Consider the following 19,160-nt stretch of genomic DNA (forward strand, 5'->3'; position numbering starts at 1 on the left):
TATTTAAAGTGACAGAAGATGCCTGGGTGGGGAAAAGACCAGGGCCAAATGTAGAGTTATGTGCATAATTATAATTCAAACACTCAGGTAACCACTACTGAGATCAAGAAAAAGAACTGTGCCAGCCACTTCAGAAGCCGGCCTCATATGCCCCATCTCAGTGCCAACCTCTCAATCCCCAAAATTATCACTATCTTTGTATTTCTTGATAGTTTTATCACCTCAGTGTGCAGCCCTAGACACTAGGGTTTAATCTTGCTTGTTTTATCATTTTCTTACTTGGTATGTATTTTGAGCCCATTTTAATCTACAGATTCTCTTGCATCCTTTTCTTTTCCTTGTAATTTTTCTTGAATAAAATCTCAGGCTGTTTGACCTATAGACTTGCCCATGGTCTGAGTTTTGCTGGTTGTATCCTTATGGTACAGTTCAGTATGCCCCTCTGTATTTCCTTCTATAAATTGGGAGTTGGCTTCAGAGGCCTGATCAGATGGCGGCTCAATCCCTAGGACCCATTTGACCAGACAAATGAGTAGCAAGTGAGTATAACTTGAGTAGGAGCTTGGGCCAAAAAGGCATTTTGAGTAGAGATCAGAAATCCAAATGCTATAATCGTGATCTTGGGCTATGTATGGTCCAACTCTCTCTCTCTCTCTCTCTCTCTCTCTCTCTCTCTCTCTCTCTCTGTGTGTGTGTGTGTGTGTGTGTGTGTGTGTGTGTGTGTGTGTGTGTAGGGGGCAGGGAAACTAGAAGGGCCACTTTGTAGGTTTTGGAACCAGGGGACCGCATCTTCACAGGTATCTTTTCCAGCCACATATCTACATGGAAGTGACTCTATTGGTCACAATGTTAAAATGGTGGACTAAGGAGTGTCTGAGGTCTTGAAATATTATGCAGATGGTTGGTTGTCCTTTTCTTTAGTACTGTGCTATAAAGTTGCTAAGAATTTCCTATAAATGCTTTCTAAGTAAAACTATGTGATAGGGAATGGTAAGTTCATAGTATACATACTTTTGTGACTAGCATACAAATATCCTGAGTCTAGACAGAAATATGAGTCTTAAATCAAGAAGAATAAAAAGAACAAATCTAAGTAAAAGGAAGAAATCTAAGAAGGTTATATGTTGAAAGAGAGGGAGATTTGTACTTAAGAAAATCTGAAAATACTCACTTTTTCCAGATGGCTTATTGAAAACTGCTACCATAAGTAGAATTTATTCATTTTTATTATTTTTTAAAGTTTATTTATTTATTTATGTAATCTCTATACCCAACATGGGGCTTGAACCCATGACCCTGAGATCAAGAGTCACATGCTCTTCCGACTGAGCCAGCCAGGTGTCCCTACCATGAGTAAAATTTAAATAAGGCAGTGGTCTCACAAGTATTATTTCTTTATTTTTTTTTAAGTTTATTTACTTATCTTTGTGAGAGACAAGAGAGAGTGTGAGCAGGGAAGGGGCAGAGAGAGAGGGAAAGTCCCAAGCAGGCTCCGGGCTGTCAGTGCAGAGCCCGACATGGGGCTTGAACTCCTGAAACTGAGATCATGACCTGAGCTGAAATCAAGAGTTGGACGCTCAACCAGTTGGGCCACCCAGGTGTCCCTCACAAGTATTATTCCTTAGAGGAACTTCTCGGTGTCCTTATTCCCCTTGTGTTGCATTTGAAAAGTAAGAAGGCTAGTTTATAATAATGGCAACTAATATGCACATGGCACTTACTTTGGGCCAGATATTCCATTTTTAGCATTTTATATGTTAACTAATTTAATCTTAACAACAACCCAATAAGGTAGGCATTATGACTCTTCCCATTGTATGGACTGGGAATTGAGGCACAGAGAGGTTAAGTTACTTGTTTAAGTTTATACAGCCAGTAAGTGGGGAATGGACATACAAACTTAGGTAGCTGTATCATTCTAGAGCACTACCCCTAGGCTAGAATCCAGGTGGGAGCTGGGGCCAGTGGCTCAGGTATTTCTCTAATAGGGAGGCTACATATCTGTTTTCAGTCTGATATATCTGTTCTTAGTTTCAGGAGAGCTCAGAAGTAAGTCCTGGCCCCACTGCACACTGCAGACAAATGACCCAATACGTGGTCCCTCTTCTTTTTCTTTGAGCCTTGATTTACTCACCTCTGCTGTAGAAGGAATAATAATACTTCCCTTATAGAGTATTCTGAAGATCAGTGAGATTGAGTATTGGAGAATGTGTTAAAAGAAGTAAAATGCTTTGTTGGCTATAATTTTAATAATATGCATTATCATCATCACTTCTCTATTTTTGAGGAACTTGTGAAAAGAGCTTCATTTTATTTGAAATATGTGGACTTCTAGAATAAAGAGAGGGGACTTCCTAATTTGAAGTGTTAGACTACTTTGGTGTTAAGGAGAGGAAATTTTCAAATGAACATATTAAGGCTTTCCTGTTTTAAAAGTTTAATTGAAACAACTTTAATAACTCCTTCAAGAAGGCAAAAGCAAATTTAGCTTCAGTTTTGATGATTGTTTTCCCTCACCTGAGCATCACTATCATTAATAGTGGAAGCTCCAACGTTATAGATAAGAGCCATGGATCATCAAGGCTCCACTCGGAAGGTTTAGTTGCCTGAAAAGAGGCCAGGTTTGGGGTGCCTGAGTGGCTCAGTTGGTTGAGCGTTCAAGTCTTGATTTTGGCTCACGTCATGATCCTAGGGTTGTGGGATTGAGCCCCATGTTGAACTCTGTGCTGAACATGGAGCCTGCTTACGATTCTCTCTCTCTCTGTCTCTCTCTCTCTCTTTCTCTCCCCACCTCTCTCTCCCTCCCTCTGTCCCTTCCCCTCCGCCCCCACTCACACATGCGTTTTCTCTCTCTCTCTTCCCCCCCCTCCCCGCCTCTCAATAAAATAAAATAAAGGCCAGATTTGCTTTCAGTTCCAGTACAGGCCCATTTAACTTTATCTTTTTAGCATTGGTGTTGAACCAGTCCCCAAACATGGCCAACATTTGTGCATGCCAACTGTTGATTTTTAGGGTAAATCAGATTAGAGCTTACAAATATACAAGCATTCCCGAGGGTGGGTGAGGGATGTTGTGGAACAAAGCACTTCACAGTATTTTACATATTACCTTGTCAGTGGGTCCCCGGTATCGGCTGAATATAGAAAGAATAGTGAATTTCATTTTTGCAAAGAATGTAACAATAATTAACCAAGATTGGATTTAAAGACATCAGTAAAATGTCACTTATATTTGATAGTTTTTAAATTTGTCTTAAATGAAATGTTTCAAAAGTACAGATTAACATTTAGGAAACAAAAACCTATGTACCTATGACATCCAGATAGACCTATATCCTTCTGAATTGAAATAAGAAGCAAAGAAAATGTTACGGGTATATTAAATCCTCTCAGTACCCCTTCCTAATTGCACCCTTTCCCATCCTTGCTCTCTAAAGGTGACTACTCTTCTGAAGTTGTTGCATATTATTTCCTCAATTCCTTTTATGTCCTACTTCTACATATGCCAGTGGACAACATACAGGATTGTGCTGTGTATTTTTCAATCTTAAACAAAAATTCTAAGATGTCTTTGTTTTTCACCAAACTTTGTGTTGAGATTTATTCATGTTGATACATGTAGTTCTGATCCATTTATTTTCTCTGTTGTATAGTATTTCATTAAAAACATTATCTATTCATTCTCTGATAAATGGACACTCTCGTCCAGTTTTCTTTACCGTGAACAGTGCTTCAGTGCTCATTCACAATACATTTTCTTATGTAAACTCACCCATCGTTGAGTTTCTTGGGGAATATATTTAGGGGGAGAATTGCTGGCAGTAGTTGATGCCTTCTTCAAGTTTATTGCCAAATATCTTTCCAATGGGTTATTTTTTTTTTTAATTTTTTTTTTTTCAACGTTTATTTATTTTTGGGACAGAGAGAGACAGAGCATGAACGGGGGAGGGGCAGAGAGAGAGGGAGACACAGAATCTGAAACAGGCTCCAGGCTCTGAGCCATCAGCCCAGAGCCCGACGCGGGGCTCGAACTCACGGACCGCGAGATCGTGACCTGGCTGAAGTCGGACGCTTAACCGACTGCGCCACCCAGGCGCCCCTCCAATGGGTTATTTTAACTCCCATTTCTATCAAGCAGTGCATGAGAGTTCCATTACCTTACTGATACATTATAATTTCTGACTTGCAAAAATTTTCCTAATTCAATGGATATGAAAAAGTATCTTACTGTTTTAATATGACTTCTCTGATTACTGGAAAGGTTAAACATTTATAAAGATTCACTGTAAATTTAGAATTCTTCCTCTGTGAGTTGCCTGTGTATATTCCTGGTTTATTTCCTGTTGGCCTTTGGATCTTCTTCTTTATGTATTTATAGGAGTACTTTGTATATTCTATGTATATCTTCTCCAAACTTGGATTTGTTGTTTAATTTTGCCATTTGTGTAACAAGTTTTAAATTTTAGTGTAGTTAAATTTATTAGCTTTTCCTTCATGGTTTATGCCTTTTATGTCTTGTTAAGATTCTTTTGTGACCCTGAGGTCACAAAGACATTCTTCTGTAGGTTAATATTTTCCTTATTCATATTTAGGACATTAATCAACATAGAAATTATTCTTATGGGAGCTGTGAGATAGAGAACTAATTTTATTGTGTATTTCTTTGTGAATTGCTGGTAGTGCTAGCATTATTTATTGAGGGTTTATTCTTTCTTTACTAATTGTTTTCCATGCCACTCTCGTCATAAACCAAGACCTGTATATGCATAGGTTTGTTTTGGGGGTCACTATTTGGTTCTCTGTATCTCTTTCTCTGTTAGTACCATACCATTTTAATCTCTCCAGCTTTTTTTTTTTTAAGTTTATTTGTTGAGAGGAGAGAGAGAGAGAAAGAACTAGGGAGGGACAGAGAGAGAGAGAGAGAGAGAACTGGGGAGGGACAGAGAGAGAGAGAGAGAGAGAGAGCTGGGGAGGGACAGAGAGAGAGGAAGAAAGAACTGGAGAGGGACAGAGAGAGAGAGAGAGAGAGAGAGAGAGAGAGAGAGAACTGGGGAGGGACAGAGAGAGAGAGAGAGAGAGAGAGAGAGAGAGAGAGAACTGGGGAGGGACAGAGAGAGGGAGAGAGAATCCCAAACAGGCTCTTCCTTGTCAGTGCAGAGCCCAGTGTGGGGTTTGAACTCACAAAGTAAGATTGTGACCTGAGCCAAAACCAAGAGTTGGATGCTTAACTGACTGAGCCACCCAGGCACCCCTATAATAATTCTTGATATCTGGTTGGACAAGGCTTATTTGCCTATTCTTAATTCTCTTCTGTTATGAATTTTAGGGTCATATTGTCAAGTTCTCTGAGAAATTCTTTGAAATTTGAATTAGTAGATTAGTTTCAGGAAAAATAACATATATTCATTTATTTGGTTCCATATTTATCAAGTTTGGGGATATAATTTTATTGTCTTATAGCCTCCATTTGTTTCTGATGAGAGATGAGTGGTCCTTAGTATGGTTCTCTTAAATTTTGTAAGTCATTTTTGTCTGGCTGCTTTTGACATTCTCTTTTCTTTATATGCTAGCAGCTTGGCTTTATTGTGCATAGATGTGATTTTCTTTGTATTTATTCCTGCTTGGGATTCACCAAATTTCCTCAATCTGTAAATTTATTTTGTTTACCAAATTTGATAAAATTTGTGGCCATTATTTCTTTAAACTTTTTTTTTGCCCTCATTTTTTCTCTAGCCCAACTTTCTGGGCCTGAAATTACATGTATGTTGGATCTTTTGATGTTATCACATAAGTCACTGGGACTTTGCTCATTTATTAGAAACCTTCCCCTCCCCTTCATTTGTTCTTCAGATTGGATAATTTCTAGTGATCTGTCTTCAATTTCACGGATTCTTTCTTCTGTCATTGCTATTCTGTTAAGCCCATCCAATGAATTTTTCTTTTATTGAGATTCCCTTTACATTCTTGAGCTTATTATAATAGTTGCTTTAAAATCCTTATCAGTTGATTTTAACATCTTAGAATGAGTCTTCATTAACAATAGCCTTTTCTCTTCAGGATGAGTCACGTTTTTCTGTTTCTATATCCATGTCCAATAGTTTTAGGTGACATTATGACTGAGATATTGTAGAAGCTCAATTCAGTTCTGTTCAAGAGGTTTTTTTTTTTTTTGTTTGTTTGTTTGTTTTTGGTTTTTGAGTGGGCAGTTGATTTGGCTGGACTTAAACTCCAAACTCTGCCTTTCCTGTGGTGGGCAGCTGCAGAAACCTCTGTTGAAGTCACTTTGGTACTGAGTTGCTTTGGAGTGTACCCACGCCTGCATGGTTCAAAGTCAGCCTGTGCAGAATTTGACACTCCTCCTCTGTGGCTCTCCTTTCCAAGGTTTCCCACTTCAGTTTTCAGCTGCTGTGAAAGCCAGGAAGCCTGTTATCTGGTTCACCAAGCCAGCAGGATTATGGATTTTCTGAGTTTTAGTCACCCAACCTGGCTTGGACTTAGTCTGCCTTTAGACAAAAGCGGTGCCATTCTTTTCTTCCAAATGTAGATTACTTTCCATTTCCTGCTTCTTTCTGGTTGTTCTGTAGCCAGTTATTTTTTTTTATAATTGAGTTGGTAGTCCTCATCTGCGGGATGGCTGGCAGATCTAATAGGGGCTAGCTACACCACCATCAGTGAAAGCCAGAAATTGGAATCCTAGATCAGTTTTATATAAAGTTTCTCATTTTGTAGTTACCTCAGTTCCATGCAGTTTCTGCCCAGGGCTGCTGGGTACAGTTCTTCTAGTCTCTTTTAAACAGTGTAACTCTTTGAGGCTCTAGGTTATTCGGGGAGTCCAGCTTCCAGGCACCTGCCTCCTATCGTCCTGGGGTCATGTCTGCCAACATTCATGTGGGGACAGACCTGTAATCTCAGCTCTTTCATCCAAGACCAAAACCCCTGGGCGCCTTCAGCTTCAGTTCCAGTATACTCATCTGACTTTCATTTGTTTCTTCATCCTTGCAAATTGAAGGTTTTCCTTCATGATTGCTTTTGTTGTTGCTGCCTTAGCTTTTATCCTTAACTAAGTATTTTTAAAATATGATTACAGTTTATTCAGCAATTCTGTGTTTGTACTGGGAAAGAGACAGCTACATTAGCTTAATCCATTTTGTTTTCAGACATTTGTGGCAGTGTTTTCTTTTTAAAAATTTTTTTTTCAACGTTTATTTATTTTTGAGACAGAGAGAGACAGAGCATGAACGGGGGAGGGGCAGAGAGAGAGGGAGACACAGAATCGGAAACAGGCTCCAGGCTCTGAGCCATCAGCCCAGAGCCTGACGCGGGGCTCGAACTCACGGACTGCGAGATCGTGACCTGGCTGAAGTCGGACGCTTAACCGACTGCGCCCCCCAGGCGCCCCGTGGCAGTGTTTTCTATAGTGTGTGACATCAGACCATCCTCAGAATTCAATTCTGACTGCTAGTTCTTGTCCTCAGGAGAGGACTGGGCTCCGATGTGGGTACCAGGGACTCGGTCAGAGGCATAACTAACATTATTTCAGCATCTGTTAGAGCCCCAACTCCAAGCCACTCACTTTATATCATTTAATTCTTCCAATTCTTTACTTCCAACAGCATTACCCATTTATAGATTAGGAGACTGAGACTTAGAGATGTAGAGATTTAGAGACTTGTTTCAGCATAAGGAGATTCAGAATTCAAGCTGTTTGACTCAAAATCACATACCTTCAGTGATAGTCTGCTGCCTCCACAGACATTTTTTCTAAGTATGTGAATGGGTAAAAAAAAATAAGACTTTGCTGTGTTTATCAGCAGCCATGACAAAATTTGAGGGCTCATTAGCACGGGGGAATGTCTGGAGGAGTCTACACATGTGTTTGCCAGCTCCATTCTTCTCATTGGCGAGATTTGTGGGATATCACAGAAAATGCTCAGTTTTGCCTCAACTCACTCAGAAGGAAGTTGTTTCTTCCTTTGGAGAGAAGTGAAAGGGAGGATTCATAAGAAGTTTAGACAGCTGGAAAGAACTTTAATGACAAAGTCTACATGAGGGAATGCAGGTTCTTCCTGAATGGGGCTGCCATCATAAGATGCAAAGATCAGTTTTAAGAAAAAAGAAAGCAATTATAGTAGAAAATGATAAAGTCAAACCTTTGAATTCACAGTTTAGCTTCTTAATCAACATGTGTTCTTATCAAAACCAACATGCACCCACTAAAACTAATATTTAATATTTTGAGCCAGTGAAAGAAAAATGTTCTTAAAACCATTTTTATTTTGGAAAAAGTATGTATTTTTTTCATGTGCATGCACTGAATCATTGGTGGTCTAAGTCTACCTTACTGAGAAAAAGGTTTACTTAGTTTTTCAAGGAGCACATTATTTGTTCCTATAAATTCATGTATAGTTAGCTTCCTCTCCTATAGACCCAGCACAATACATAGGTATTCTGCTCTTGGCCATAAAAAAATTGCCCATAAACACAAGATGATGTTATTTTCAGAAGTCTGATCACAGTTTTTAAGCCGTGTTAATTACCTTTTTATTTTAATAAATAATATACCTTTATATTTTAATAAAGAATTTTCCCTGTGGGATTCTTATTGATTTAAGTCAATCTAGTGCTTATACAAAGTCTCTCACATACACTTAATAAACTTTGGAATTAAGAGGGGGCCCTCCCCTCCAAATACAATTGTTTATATGTATTGCCATTAATAGAAGCAGGAGCAAATCTTACTTAGCTGTTTGCTCAGAACATCTAAATTCCCTTGACATTTGGGGTAGGTTTTTATCTCCTGGATGGGGTTGCTTAGAATGTATTGTTTTCTCTGGCATTTAGTGATGCTGAAAGGGGAGTCTTTTTTCCAATAATGTCTCTGTTGTATTCATTTCAGTGTTTAGGTGAGGAAACTGAGCACTAAAGTGACTTTGTCCAGGTTAGTCAAGGCAACAATAGGAGCAAACGAGGCAGTTGTCTCCCGTCAGGTTTCTGTGTGACCTTGAGCTAGTCATTTAGCCTGTCTGTGCCCTCAGTTGCCTTGTCTGTCAAAAGGGGCTAGGAATAGTAAAGGCGGTGGAGTTAATGCAGGCGAACCTCCTAGATCAGTGTCTGACACAAAAGCGCCATGCAAGTTTTCTTTTTATTATTACCAGTAACTTCACAGAATGGATGTCTGCAGGAGGCAGGATGGTTCATGGTTCCTGTTGGTTTCAACACTACCCTAGTCCGAGTTTCCTGGATAATAGAGTCTGAGCTAAGGTTGCATGGTGGGCTTTATCCAGCAGCAAGAGTGAGGGTTGAAGGGAAGAGACAGGGAAGGAGCATGAAAGGTGGTGCATTGCCTGGCTGCCATAGCTTCACAAGAAAATCACCCCGTTGCTCAGTCACATAGAAAGCTTCTAGCTTGGCTGTGCTCAGTGCAGTCAGGCAGGGAGGGGAGGGTCATGTGTCCACCAGCACCTTAACTCCCCTGATCTCATAGGCTGTGTAACTCAGTTCCCCATGCTCCCTCTGCCCATACACACAACTCTGGAGGTGACTGGGTTCCAGCTCTAGTGTAGCACTGCTGCCTCAGAATCCAGAAGCCTGAGGATGAGCCAGTGTCTCTGTGGGTCTGGCCAGAGGTGGGTGGAGCTGGGGTGCTGGAGCCACACCAGTTTCTGCTGGACCATGTGCTGTGCATGCTGTGCAGGAGCCCTGCCCTCAGCCTGAAGGAGGCAGAGATGGATGGTGGTGTGAGGAGAAGAGGGGACAGTGGCAGTGATGTGTATCTCCGTGGAGCCCAATGGCAGAGGCTGGGGAGGCGGGCAGTGTGGAACCATCAGTGTGGCCTCTGCCCCGGGACCAGCCTTGCCACTCACCTCTGTGCAGCCTCAGTAAGCTTCTGTCCTCAATTCTAAGTGAGATTATCACGCGAATTAGAAGAAATATACGTAACGTGCCTTTAGTGCTTGGCCCAGAATAGGCAATAAATGACAGGGAATACTCTCCTATCTACCTATATTTGAAATAGAGATCACTTTCCCTTAACACTTGTATTTGCCTCTGGAAATAAAACATCCACTTGAATTCAAAGTTATGACTGAGATGAACCAAAGGAGGCTGGTACTACAGCAAAGGGGAATATTTAACCCTAGGGCATGTCAACGGAAATGGCTAAGAAAGCTTATGGCAGAGAAGAGAGGCCATCCAAGGAGGTTAAAGGATTCAGGGAAAATCATGAGAATCAAGAAATGATTCCACTCTAAAATTTGTTTTGTGTAATTATAGATTCTGTTTTTCTTTTTAACTAGGGAAAAGGGAGAACGCATGGTTTCCAACTCTTGTCCCGTGGGCACAGTGAGTCTAGGTTATTTAGCACCATCATCTGCAATCTTGACCCTCAGGGAGGATAGCAGTGTCAGTGTTAGACCAAATGGAGGCTGTGATAGGAAACCAGGAAGGAAGGATAAGCAAACGGGAGATTGCTAGGCTCTGGGGGCCCTAAGGTCAGATCAGATCTGAAACTCAGAGGGGGAGGATAGTGTTTGGGAATCATACTTATAGTTCCTGGAACCATAGAAGTGACAGCAAGTCTGAGTTCAAAGGCTATGCACAGAAGGGACTATGATTCCACAGAGCATCTCCTTTTCCTGATATGGGTACAAGCAGAACACGGAAGCAGAACAGGGGGATGGCTTTCGAGTCAGCCAGAGCTGTGCTGAGAGCTGACTTACTGACCTTCGGACTTGTCACCTTGGTCAGCCTGTCTTGTTATCTGTAAAGGGGGAATAGCAGCCATACCTCCATCATGACCTTGTTGTGAGGACACGTGAAAAGCTCTTGGTGGAAGCCTGGCACACAGTTAGCTCTGATAGCAGTTCACTGTCTTATTTGCTACTGCTTCAGCAGCCTGTGTATTTCTTGCAGGTTATATTCCTCTTGGAGTTCTTTCAACCAGATGGCTTTTCCATCTGAGAGTATCTGTGGTATATGAAGGAAATGTCTTTGTGGCATTCACTGGATAACCTGGAGCTGACTGGTTTCTCAGTAGATAGCTCACTGATGAAGTCATTTAATCAATAAATATTGATTGAGCAGGTGCTCAGCAAGGTGTCAGGAGTAAACAGTCTGGCTCTCACCCTCCCCCACCTTAGAGTGTCCTCATCTGGTGGGACGAGGGATGCATCAGCACCTCAGCTCATGATTACTGCTCAGTGGAAGGGCTTCTTAAACTAAGGTTTTGAAAGGGACATCCGTGAACCTATGAAAATATATGCAAAATACTGTGTGTCAGGATATATTCATTTTTTTTCTGGGGTTGGGGGTCCATAAATCTCATCAAAGCCACAAAGGGTACTGGACCTAAAAGGGAGCAGGAGTCACTGCCACAGACACAAGGGACACTGTAATGCCTTACCAGCCAGGGAGAGGAAGATGAGGCCAGGGAGATGTGCAGAGAATGGGAAATGCATTAACTGGGCTTGACTGCTTAATGCCTGGTGATTGTTTTTTTCACTCAAAGTCTTGGTGGCTTCTCTCCAAATGGGGGAATTGAGTCCAGAAAATTTCAGGACTGGTTAAATGGGAGAGCCCTAGTCTTAGAGGAGCCCATCCAGGAAGACAGTTGCTAGATGGTACATTAATTTGGGAGCTAACTAAGAGATGAAAGGCAGGATATTTCCTAGCCTGTCAGCCCTGAAAAATACTGAAATGAAAGAAACTTTCCTAAGGTTAATTTTCAGGGGCCACCTGTTAATAGAATTCAAGGGAATATTAGCAACCTAGATTACTTGGGCCTGCAGATGTGTGTGCATTATGACACTGGTTCCTCAAGCTTCCTGAGGTGGGAAGTATAGGTGGCACTGTTTACATTTTACAGATGAGATGCTGAAACCCTGGAGGCTGCGGGTTGCCCAGGTTACACTGATAAAAAGGGTAGAACAACCATGGTCATCTGGCCTGTCCCCTCCACCACGGACATTTAATTATCTGCCCAAGGTGCATAATAAGCCCTCCATTGATATTTGTGGAACTAATGTTCTTTTATTAAAAAAAAAAAATCAAAGATCCAAGTAAACACCAAGAATTTTTTTTTAAATTTTTTTGATGTGTTATTTTTCTCAAAATATATCATCTGGAATGTAAACTATGATAATATCATTTACTTTATCCAAAGTCAGCTCAACTAAAAAAATATTTATCCAAGGTTTACTGTGTCACCAGAGATTGAGTTCAGTACTTGAATCCACATTTACGATGTTTGCATTTCAAGGAACATCGAGTCAGTTCTGTACAAATCATTGCTATATAATGTGTTTGGGGGAGGTTATGTAGTATGGGTCCACCAATTAATTTCATCATAATGAAAAATGGGAAAACAAGAAATCCCCATGACTCAGTTTGGTTTTAAATGATCTAATTATAATTCATTTCACGTTCAAACATGATTCTTGGTTTGGAAATCCATTCCATTTATTTCTCTAGGTAAGCACAAATAATGTATTGGAAAAAAAAATGGGGAACTCTGCATGTTCTGTTAGAAAGGGAAACAAGAAGTAAATCGGTTACCTTCACAAAATGAGTGTTAAGTTTTGGGTTACTGTTGTTCCTTTTTGAACTGTTTTTATTCTATGAGCATGTAAAATGGGAGTGAAAGTCTTCAGTGTCTGTCCCTCCTGCTAGCCCCAGTTCTACTTCTGGCTGGTTAAGTAGCTGGACTTTGGAGCCAGATCGACCAGGGTTGGGTCCAGCTCCATCACTTCCCAGCTGCACGGCTCTGGGCAAGTTGCCCATCTAAGCTTCTCATCTTAAAAATGGGGGTAAGAATAGGACTCAGCTCCTAAGGTTATTGTGAGGATTCAAGGAGATCATGCGATTAATCTTTTTGAATAGTGGCTGGCATTTAGTATGTACTCAGCTAATATTGAGTAATGTTAATATTTATTTTAATATTAGTAGTTATATTTGATAGTCTGATTGTATTTTAGTGAAGGCATTGCATATATATATTATATATAGTGTCTTATTGTATTTTAGCGAAGGCATTGCATATATATATTATATATATATATTATTGTATATATATATGCATTGCCTTTGCTAAAATACAATAAGACTATCAAATATATATATATTTACTAATATATATACAAATATATATACATATATATATACATATATATACACATACATATGTATATACATACATATATATATGTGTGTGTGTATATATATATACACTATCAGATAGGAAAATATCTGCTTCCTTTGATGTCCTATTTTCCAGTGATGTTGAAAATGAAGATCAGAAAAAACTCTAGAGTTCTCTGATTTCACCCCTGAATGACGGGAAGTAATTAAATGTTCCCTGCAAAAAATTTTAATTCTAGTATTCGATACCAGAAAAGAAAAAAAACAACCCTATTTACTTTCCAGATAGAGATGCAAACAAAAATAAAACACAGCTGCCGTTACTGCTCCATGGGCACCATCTCTACTTGGTACCAAGAGAGATAATGATCTTGCAGTATAATTTTATAAGGAGATAATGAAATCAATTACATTATCTCAAGGGTAAACACTGAAGGCCTCATCCCATTGCTGGTTAAGATGGACTATAACTGTGGCAGCTGCTCACCCACCGTTATAGATTATTTTGGATGAGAGAAAACATCGGCTAATAAATTAAGATTTGACAACATAGGAGTGTCGATGGCCTTACAGTTTGATATTCAAGAATGAAAGCAGCAATACAATTGATGGATAAAAATTCAACACAAAGCAACCACGGACATGAGTGAAGGCAGTGATAGACAAACAATTTGGTTCATTTTGATTATTAAATTGTAAAGTTTTCACAAAAGCTTAGAAAAAAAATCTGCAAACCGTTTGGGTCCACTGAAACTCCATGTGATCTTATAAAATATTATGAACCACAAAAATAGGAGGCTGAGAAGAAATAGAAGAGACTTTGGGGTATGTTTCTATTAATTATAATGACTATAGAGTTAGTAGGATTCCTTCCAAGGTATAGTGGTTGAAGTAGATAACATCTTTTGTTGTTATGATACTTAAACTTTATAGAAAAGATTAATTTATAGACATTCAACCCATTAAATAAAATCAATAATTATGAACTTCTATAACCAAGTCCGTGAGATTTCAGGGCCAGAAAATCTGCTTTATAAATAAGTGAATTCAACACTGACACAAGTTGCGTGACCTTGGGCAAGTTCCTTATCTAACTCTTTCAGAATAATCATAAATACCAGGTAGTATTGTATTAAATAAGTGTGCTAAAATTGTGCTTATTAGCACATAGTAAAAACTTGAATATAAATGATAAGAGGCTTGCTTTCTGCTTCTTTTCTCACTCTTAAATTTTTTACAAGTTTATATGCTTTTCTTTCTTTTTGAAAAATGATTTTTATTTTAGCTTGATCTAGTGACTCTGTACTATTTATTCCAGTTATCTTGCAGTGTATAATTATTCTAGTCTCTATATCTTAAATTTAACATGCATTTTAACAGACACTCTGTCCAAGAGAAAAGTCATTGGAATAACCCTTGTTTTCCTTTGCTGTGCTAGGAAAGTTGGCAAAGTTAACCATAAGACAGTTTAATCAATAGAAAAGGGCTTACAAATTAATGAGTAGCAACGATATGATGTAATTTCTTACTTGTTTTTCCTTGTCTCATTTCCTTTAAGTTTCTCATTACCTTGTATTTTAAATAAAGCAAAACCTGGCTCACAGTTGGCATCTAGTAAGTGTTTGTTGAATCGAGAAGGAAGGAAATTAATATTTTAATTGTGACCAGAGGCAACAAGCTCCTCGATGGAAGCCGAACAGACAGTCATTAAATTATGCAGATTAGGAAACATCTGCCACCTGCTTCTCGTATTCATATGAAGAACTACTTGGGTTAATTTCTTAGGTTAAAGTAAGTACATTATAAGGGGAAGCTGAGTAATATATATAGCATTTTTTTGTCTATAGTTAAGGTTCCAGTGTTAAAAGGACCTTAGAGGAGATGGCTCAACCTCCTTAGTTTATTACCAAGAGGAGTTACCAAGGCCCTGAGAGTGTAAATGGGCCCATCCCGAGGTGCTGAGCATCAAGAGGAGGTCATTTCCTATTCTTCCCATTTGAATCTTGCCCAGAGCACTTGTTTTACTGAAACTTCCATCTGTTCCAGGGGCATTTACTTATCTACCAAAACTATATGGAAAGGTAAAGACTGTGGTTGAGAAGATCAGCTTTTGGGTCAGAGAGACCTGGTTTTTAAATCCATTCACTACTTACTAGCTCTGTGACTTTGGACGCAAATTACGTAATCTCTCTATGCCTCAGTGTTTTTATCTGTAAAGAGGGGTTGATAAACTTCCGTCATCTTCGATGGAAATAACAAAACTTCATAGATTATTATTGATGATAAACATGATAATGTATAAAAAGGAGTTATCACCAAGCCAGGTACATATGAAGTGATTGGTACACGTAAACTGTTATTATAATATAAATGAGAAGTGGAGAAGAAAGTTGAAGGGAAGTGATGTAGGCAAGGATAGGCCTGTGTTTTGCTAATAGTGGGCCATCGATACGGCTGCAAGCTTCCTTACAGCCAACGTGGAGAAAGAAACATGATTGATTACATACTTCACAGAGAACTTTGTCATATTAATTATGTATCTCTGGCCAAACCAGAGCCACATTCCTCCAGCCCAATCTTCTGAATTTCCAAACAAAATCTCTTTCTACCAGACACGGCAGTATAGGTTCCTGAGACTTGACGGATTACAGTAAGGGCTGTCCAAGTTTGGCCAAGACTCTCTTAGCGTTTCCCACAGAGACCCCCAGCTTCTTGATCACACCTGTAGGAGAGAACCTGGCCAAGGGTCTTCCACTCAGCACATGTCGTTCTCAGGAAGGCTTTGGACCTTGGAGGAGGCCAGGAATGAATTTGGGGTTATGTAGCTTATTCCTCTCACCCATGTCAGGAGCTCCTTAACTGCAGGGACCAGCCTTATTCATCTTTACAGATTTCCTCATTGCCTCTCACAGTGAATGGCAGACGCTCAGTAAATGTTTGTGATTTGCAGGAATGAATGGACATGTGTGGTGGAATTGCTGGTATGAAAAACCTGCTGTTTTAGGGCCGGGCTGTAACAGAGCGATTCTTTCCAGCAGTATGAATTTGTCACTCAGCTCTGAGGATGGCGCTCAAGGTTTAAATCTTAGTATTTTAAAGGAAAAATAAAATCTATATGAATATGAACTCTTCTTCCCTGGGTACTGATGTGTAAAGACTTGTGTTATTAAATGTCGAAATGAGATAGAACTGGTTTTCTTCAAAAAGGAGAGAAGTACGATTTGAGCACCTCCAGTATCTTTCAGAATAGGTAGACTAATCATTACCTTTCAAGACACGTACATTATTATAAGTCATGGAAAGTCACGGCCCGAACCTCATGTTTCGAAAAAATAGTATTTACACTTTGCTTGGGATATCACCTACAGAGGAAATGTGGAAAAGGTTATGCTGTCATGAAAATGTCTTAAATCTGCTTATTGAAATTGTTGTAAAATGCCCTAAAATGTCTTTAGAAAATATTTAAAGTTGCTTAATTTCACGTGATATTTTTCCGTGTGTTTGTTAGAGTTAAGTATCAATTTATTTTCTCTGAATAACCATGACCAAACCAGTCACCCTGGAGTCTCCTCATTTATCCGACTTAATGAAATTGGGTGAAAGCTATGCTGGCATTTATTCAATGTAGTGTTTCTCTTTCGTACTTGCTTGTGATTAAGGATCTCACTCCAATTTAATTTACAGGCTAGGAATCTTTTAAATGTTAAAGAGGAAAATAAATGAAAACATTGTTTGACTAAACTGGGGCTCACACAGAGCTAGTTGACTTGTTTCCATATGCTGTATCTAAGCCTGGATTCATATTGTAGAATAGGGTTTTATTTGACCAAAATAATAAATCCTTGTAACCCCCCTTTTTTTTTCCCAGCCCCTTTGCTCTTACCCTGTCTGAAGCCAACATGTCACTGAAAAATGAGCCAAGAGTAAATACCTCTGCACTGCAGAAAATCGCTGCTGACATGAGTAATTTGATAGAAAATCTGGACACACGGGAGCTGCACTTTGAGGGAGAAGAGGTGGATTATGATGTGTCTCCCAGCGATCCCAAGATACAGGAAGGTAAAGACTGGTGGTCTGAGCGAGAAGAGAGTTTCTCAGAGTTGCCTGGCAGAGAGCAGATTTGAAATAACCAGCAAATGATTGATCATCCTTGCTGATGTCCTACCCTGGGCTGAGACCATTTCACTAGCTGTATTCTTGTTGTAGCAGGTTATGATTCTTAAACAGATGCCCATAAAAGGCAAGTTATGCTAATATCGTGTATTCTTACAATATCATTGTGTCCTTGCAATAACTTTATTTACTTGTTTATTTTTTAGTGTGTATTCCTTTCTCTGCTATTTATAAGACTCAAGGATTTAAGGAGCCTAATATACAGACGTATCTCACCGGCTGTCCAATAAAAGCCCAAGTTCTGGAAGTGGAGCGCTTTACATCTACAACAAGGGTCAGAGCATTTATGGACTCACCTTGTATTGGTCCACGTATACCAATTAACACACTGACTTCCATTTTCCTTCCTCATAGCTATGATATGTTTTTAGCTTTTTTTTTTTTTTTTCCAAATCTCTTGTCAGTCCTATTCATCTCTCAAGAATTTGCTTTCCATTTAGTCTTGATTCTCATATGCCTTTTTCCTCATTCTGGAAAATGCTTTTTTTTTTTTTTAAATACACACCTAAGGCAATTTATAACTTTGATAAATTGCTGAGTGCCACTCCTAGTCCTCCTCTCTCCTCGATTTTCTGTTTAACGTGGGCTCTTGGGGCATCACCATTCCATCTAGACCGTCACATAGAAGCCAAGGAAGAGTTTAGCTTTCCTAATGCTGGTTTAGCAAGAAAATAATGATGCTGCCTGGCTCTTGAAAGAAAAAGAAAAAAAGCCAGGGTGTTGGACCGACCAGTGTCATTACCCAGAGATGGTGCTGAGAGAATACTGCTGGCATCTTCTACTGCTCTCTGATCTGCTCCTGGCACCTGTCCTTTAGGTCTGTTCGTGGGGCCTGAATGCTGGAAGGCGGCTTCCATGAAGATGACTTCATCAAGCAAAGCATCACTCTTTGGTGTGGATTAGACTAGGTTGTGAGGGGAGCCACCATTGCTCTGTTACTGACTGTACATCACAGTTGTCAGTCTGATAAGTAGAGGGCATTGCCACAGGCAGGTGGCCTTTGTCCCCTCAGGTTGAGCTCTGGCCATGGCAGACTAAGGCCACCTTTGCTCCTGCCTCAGGGGAAGTGTAGAACAGCCTTTCTCCAGAGACAGGTTCTGTCTGCCTTTCCTCCTTGTCTTTTGCAGAGTGGCATGTGTTACCTGGGTCCTGATAGTTTTGCTTAGTGGCCTGTCCTGACCTACCTGTGTGTATGTTCTGACTCCGAACACCCACCTTTGTGTGCAGCCTTTCCTTTAGGCCCTTTATATGAAGGGGGGTCTCTACCTCCCTGATATACCACTGAGCACAATGCACTCAGAAATGTCTCTAATGTGGCCTTTGCCTTCTTAGTTTGCCTACCAGCTTTTAGCTTCAGAGGGGGTACGCATGCTCAGAGGGTGAAATGCACAGACTTCAGAGCCAGACTGCATGGTTGAAATCCTGTCTTTGCTTTGTGATCTCCAACAAGTTACTTAATCTTTCTGTTTGTCAGTTTTCACATGTGAATAATGCTAAATAATGGATATAACGGTGCCCACCGTATAGGTTTCTTATGAGGACTTAATAATACACAGCATTATGCAAGGGTATTGCGTATTGTATTGTTAGGGTCAAGAATGTTCTGTCTGTTTCCAAGATCCTCCTAGCTGGACTAAGACTCAAATTGACATGAGACCCATTAACATGGGTCAAATTTGCTTTCGTTAAGTATGGGCAATCCACACAGACGTGGAAATTCCAAAGACAGGCACGTCTGGGACTTCAAAGAGAAGGAATGCAATTCACAGGGAGATGACAAAGAGCAAATGTTTGGTAACAAATGTTTACCAGGCCACTTGGAAATAGTGGGACATATGGAGGACTTTGATCAAA

At 39.9% G+C, this 19,160-nt stretch overlaps 1 protein-coding gene and 1 non-coding gene across 6 annotated transcripts in view; one reads left to right on the forward strand and one right to left on the reverse strand.

The window, feature by feature from the left end:
• Positions 1-19,160, forward strand: part of PLD1 (phospholipase D1) — a 173,953-nt gene that overhangs the window by 26,328 nt on the left and 128,465 nt on the right. For 4 of the 5 annotated variants that reach the window (XM_043594903.1, XM_043594900.1, XM_043594902.1 and 1 more), the window contains exons 2-3: positions 17,002-17,192; positions 17,453-17,580. In XM_043594903.1, coding sequence (XP_043450838.1) covers positions 17,002-17,192; positions 17,453-17,580 — 319 coding nt within the window. Of the gene's footprint in view, positions 1-17,001; positions 17,193-17,452; positions 17,581-19,160 lie in introns of those variants that run through there. The other variant, XM_043594904.1, reaches the window with a different exon arrangement.
• TRNAK-CUU lies at positions 1,268-1,340 on the reverse strand. The gene has a single exon. It is a non-coding gene; the product is annotated as a tRNA-Lys (tRNA).

Source organism: Prionailurus bengalensis, chromosome C2 (genome assembly GCF_016509475.1).
Source record: "Prionailurus bengalensis isolate Pbe53 chromosome C2, Fcat_Pben_1.1_paternal_pri, whole genome shotgun sequence".
In the NCBI taxonomy this organism is placed as follows: domain Eukaryota; kingdom Metazoa; phylum Chordata; class Mammalia; order Carnivora; family Felidae; genus Prionailurus; species Prionailurus bengalensis.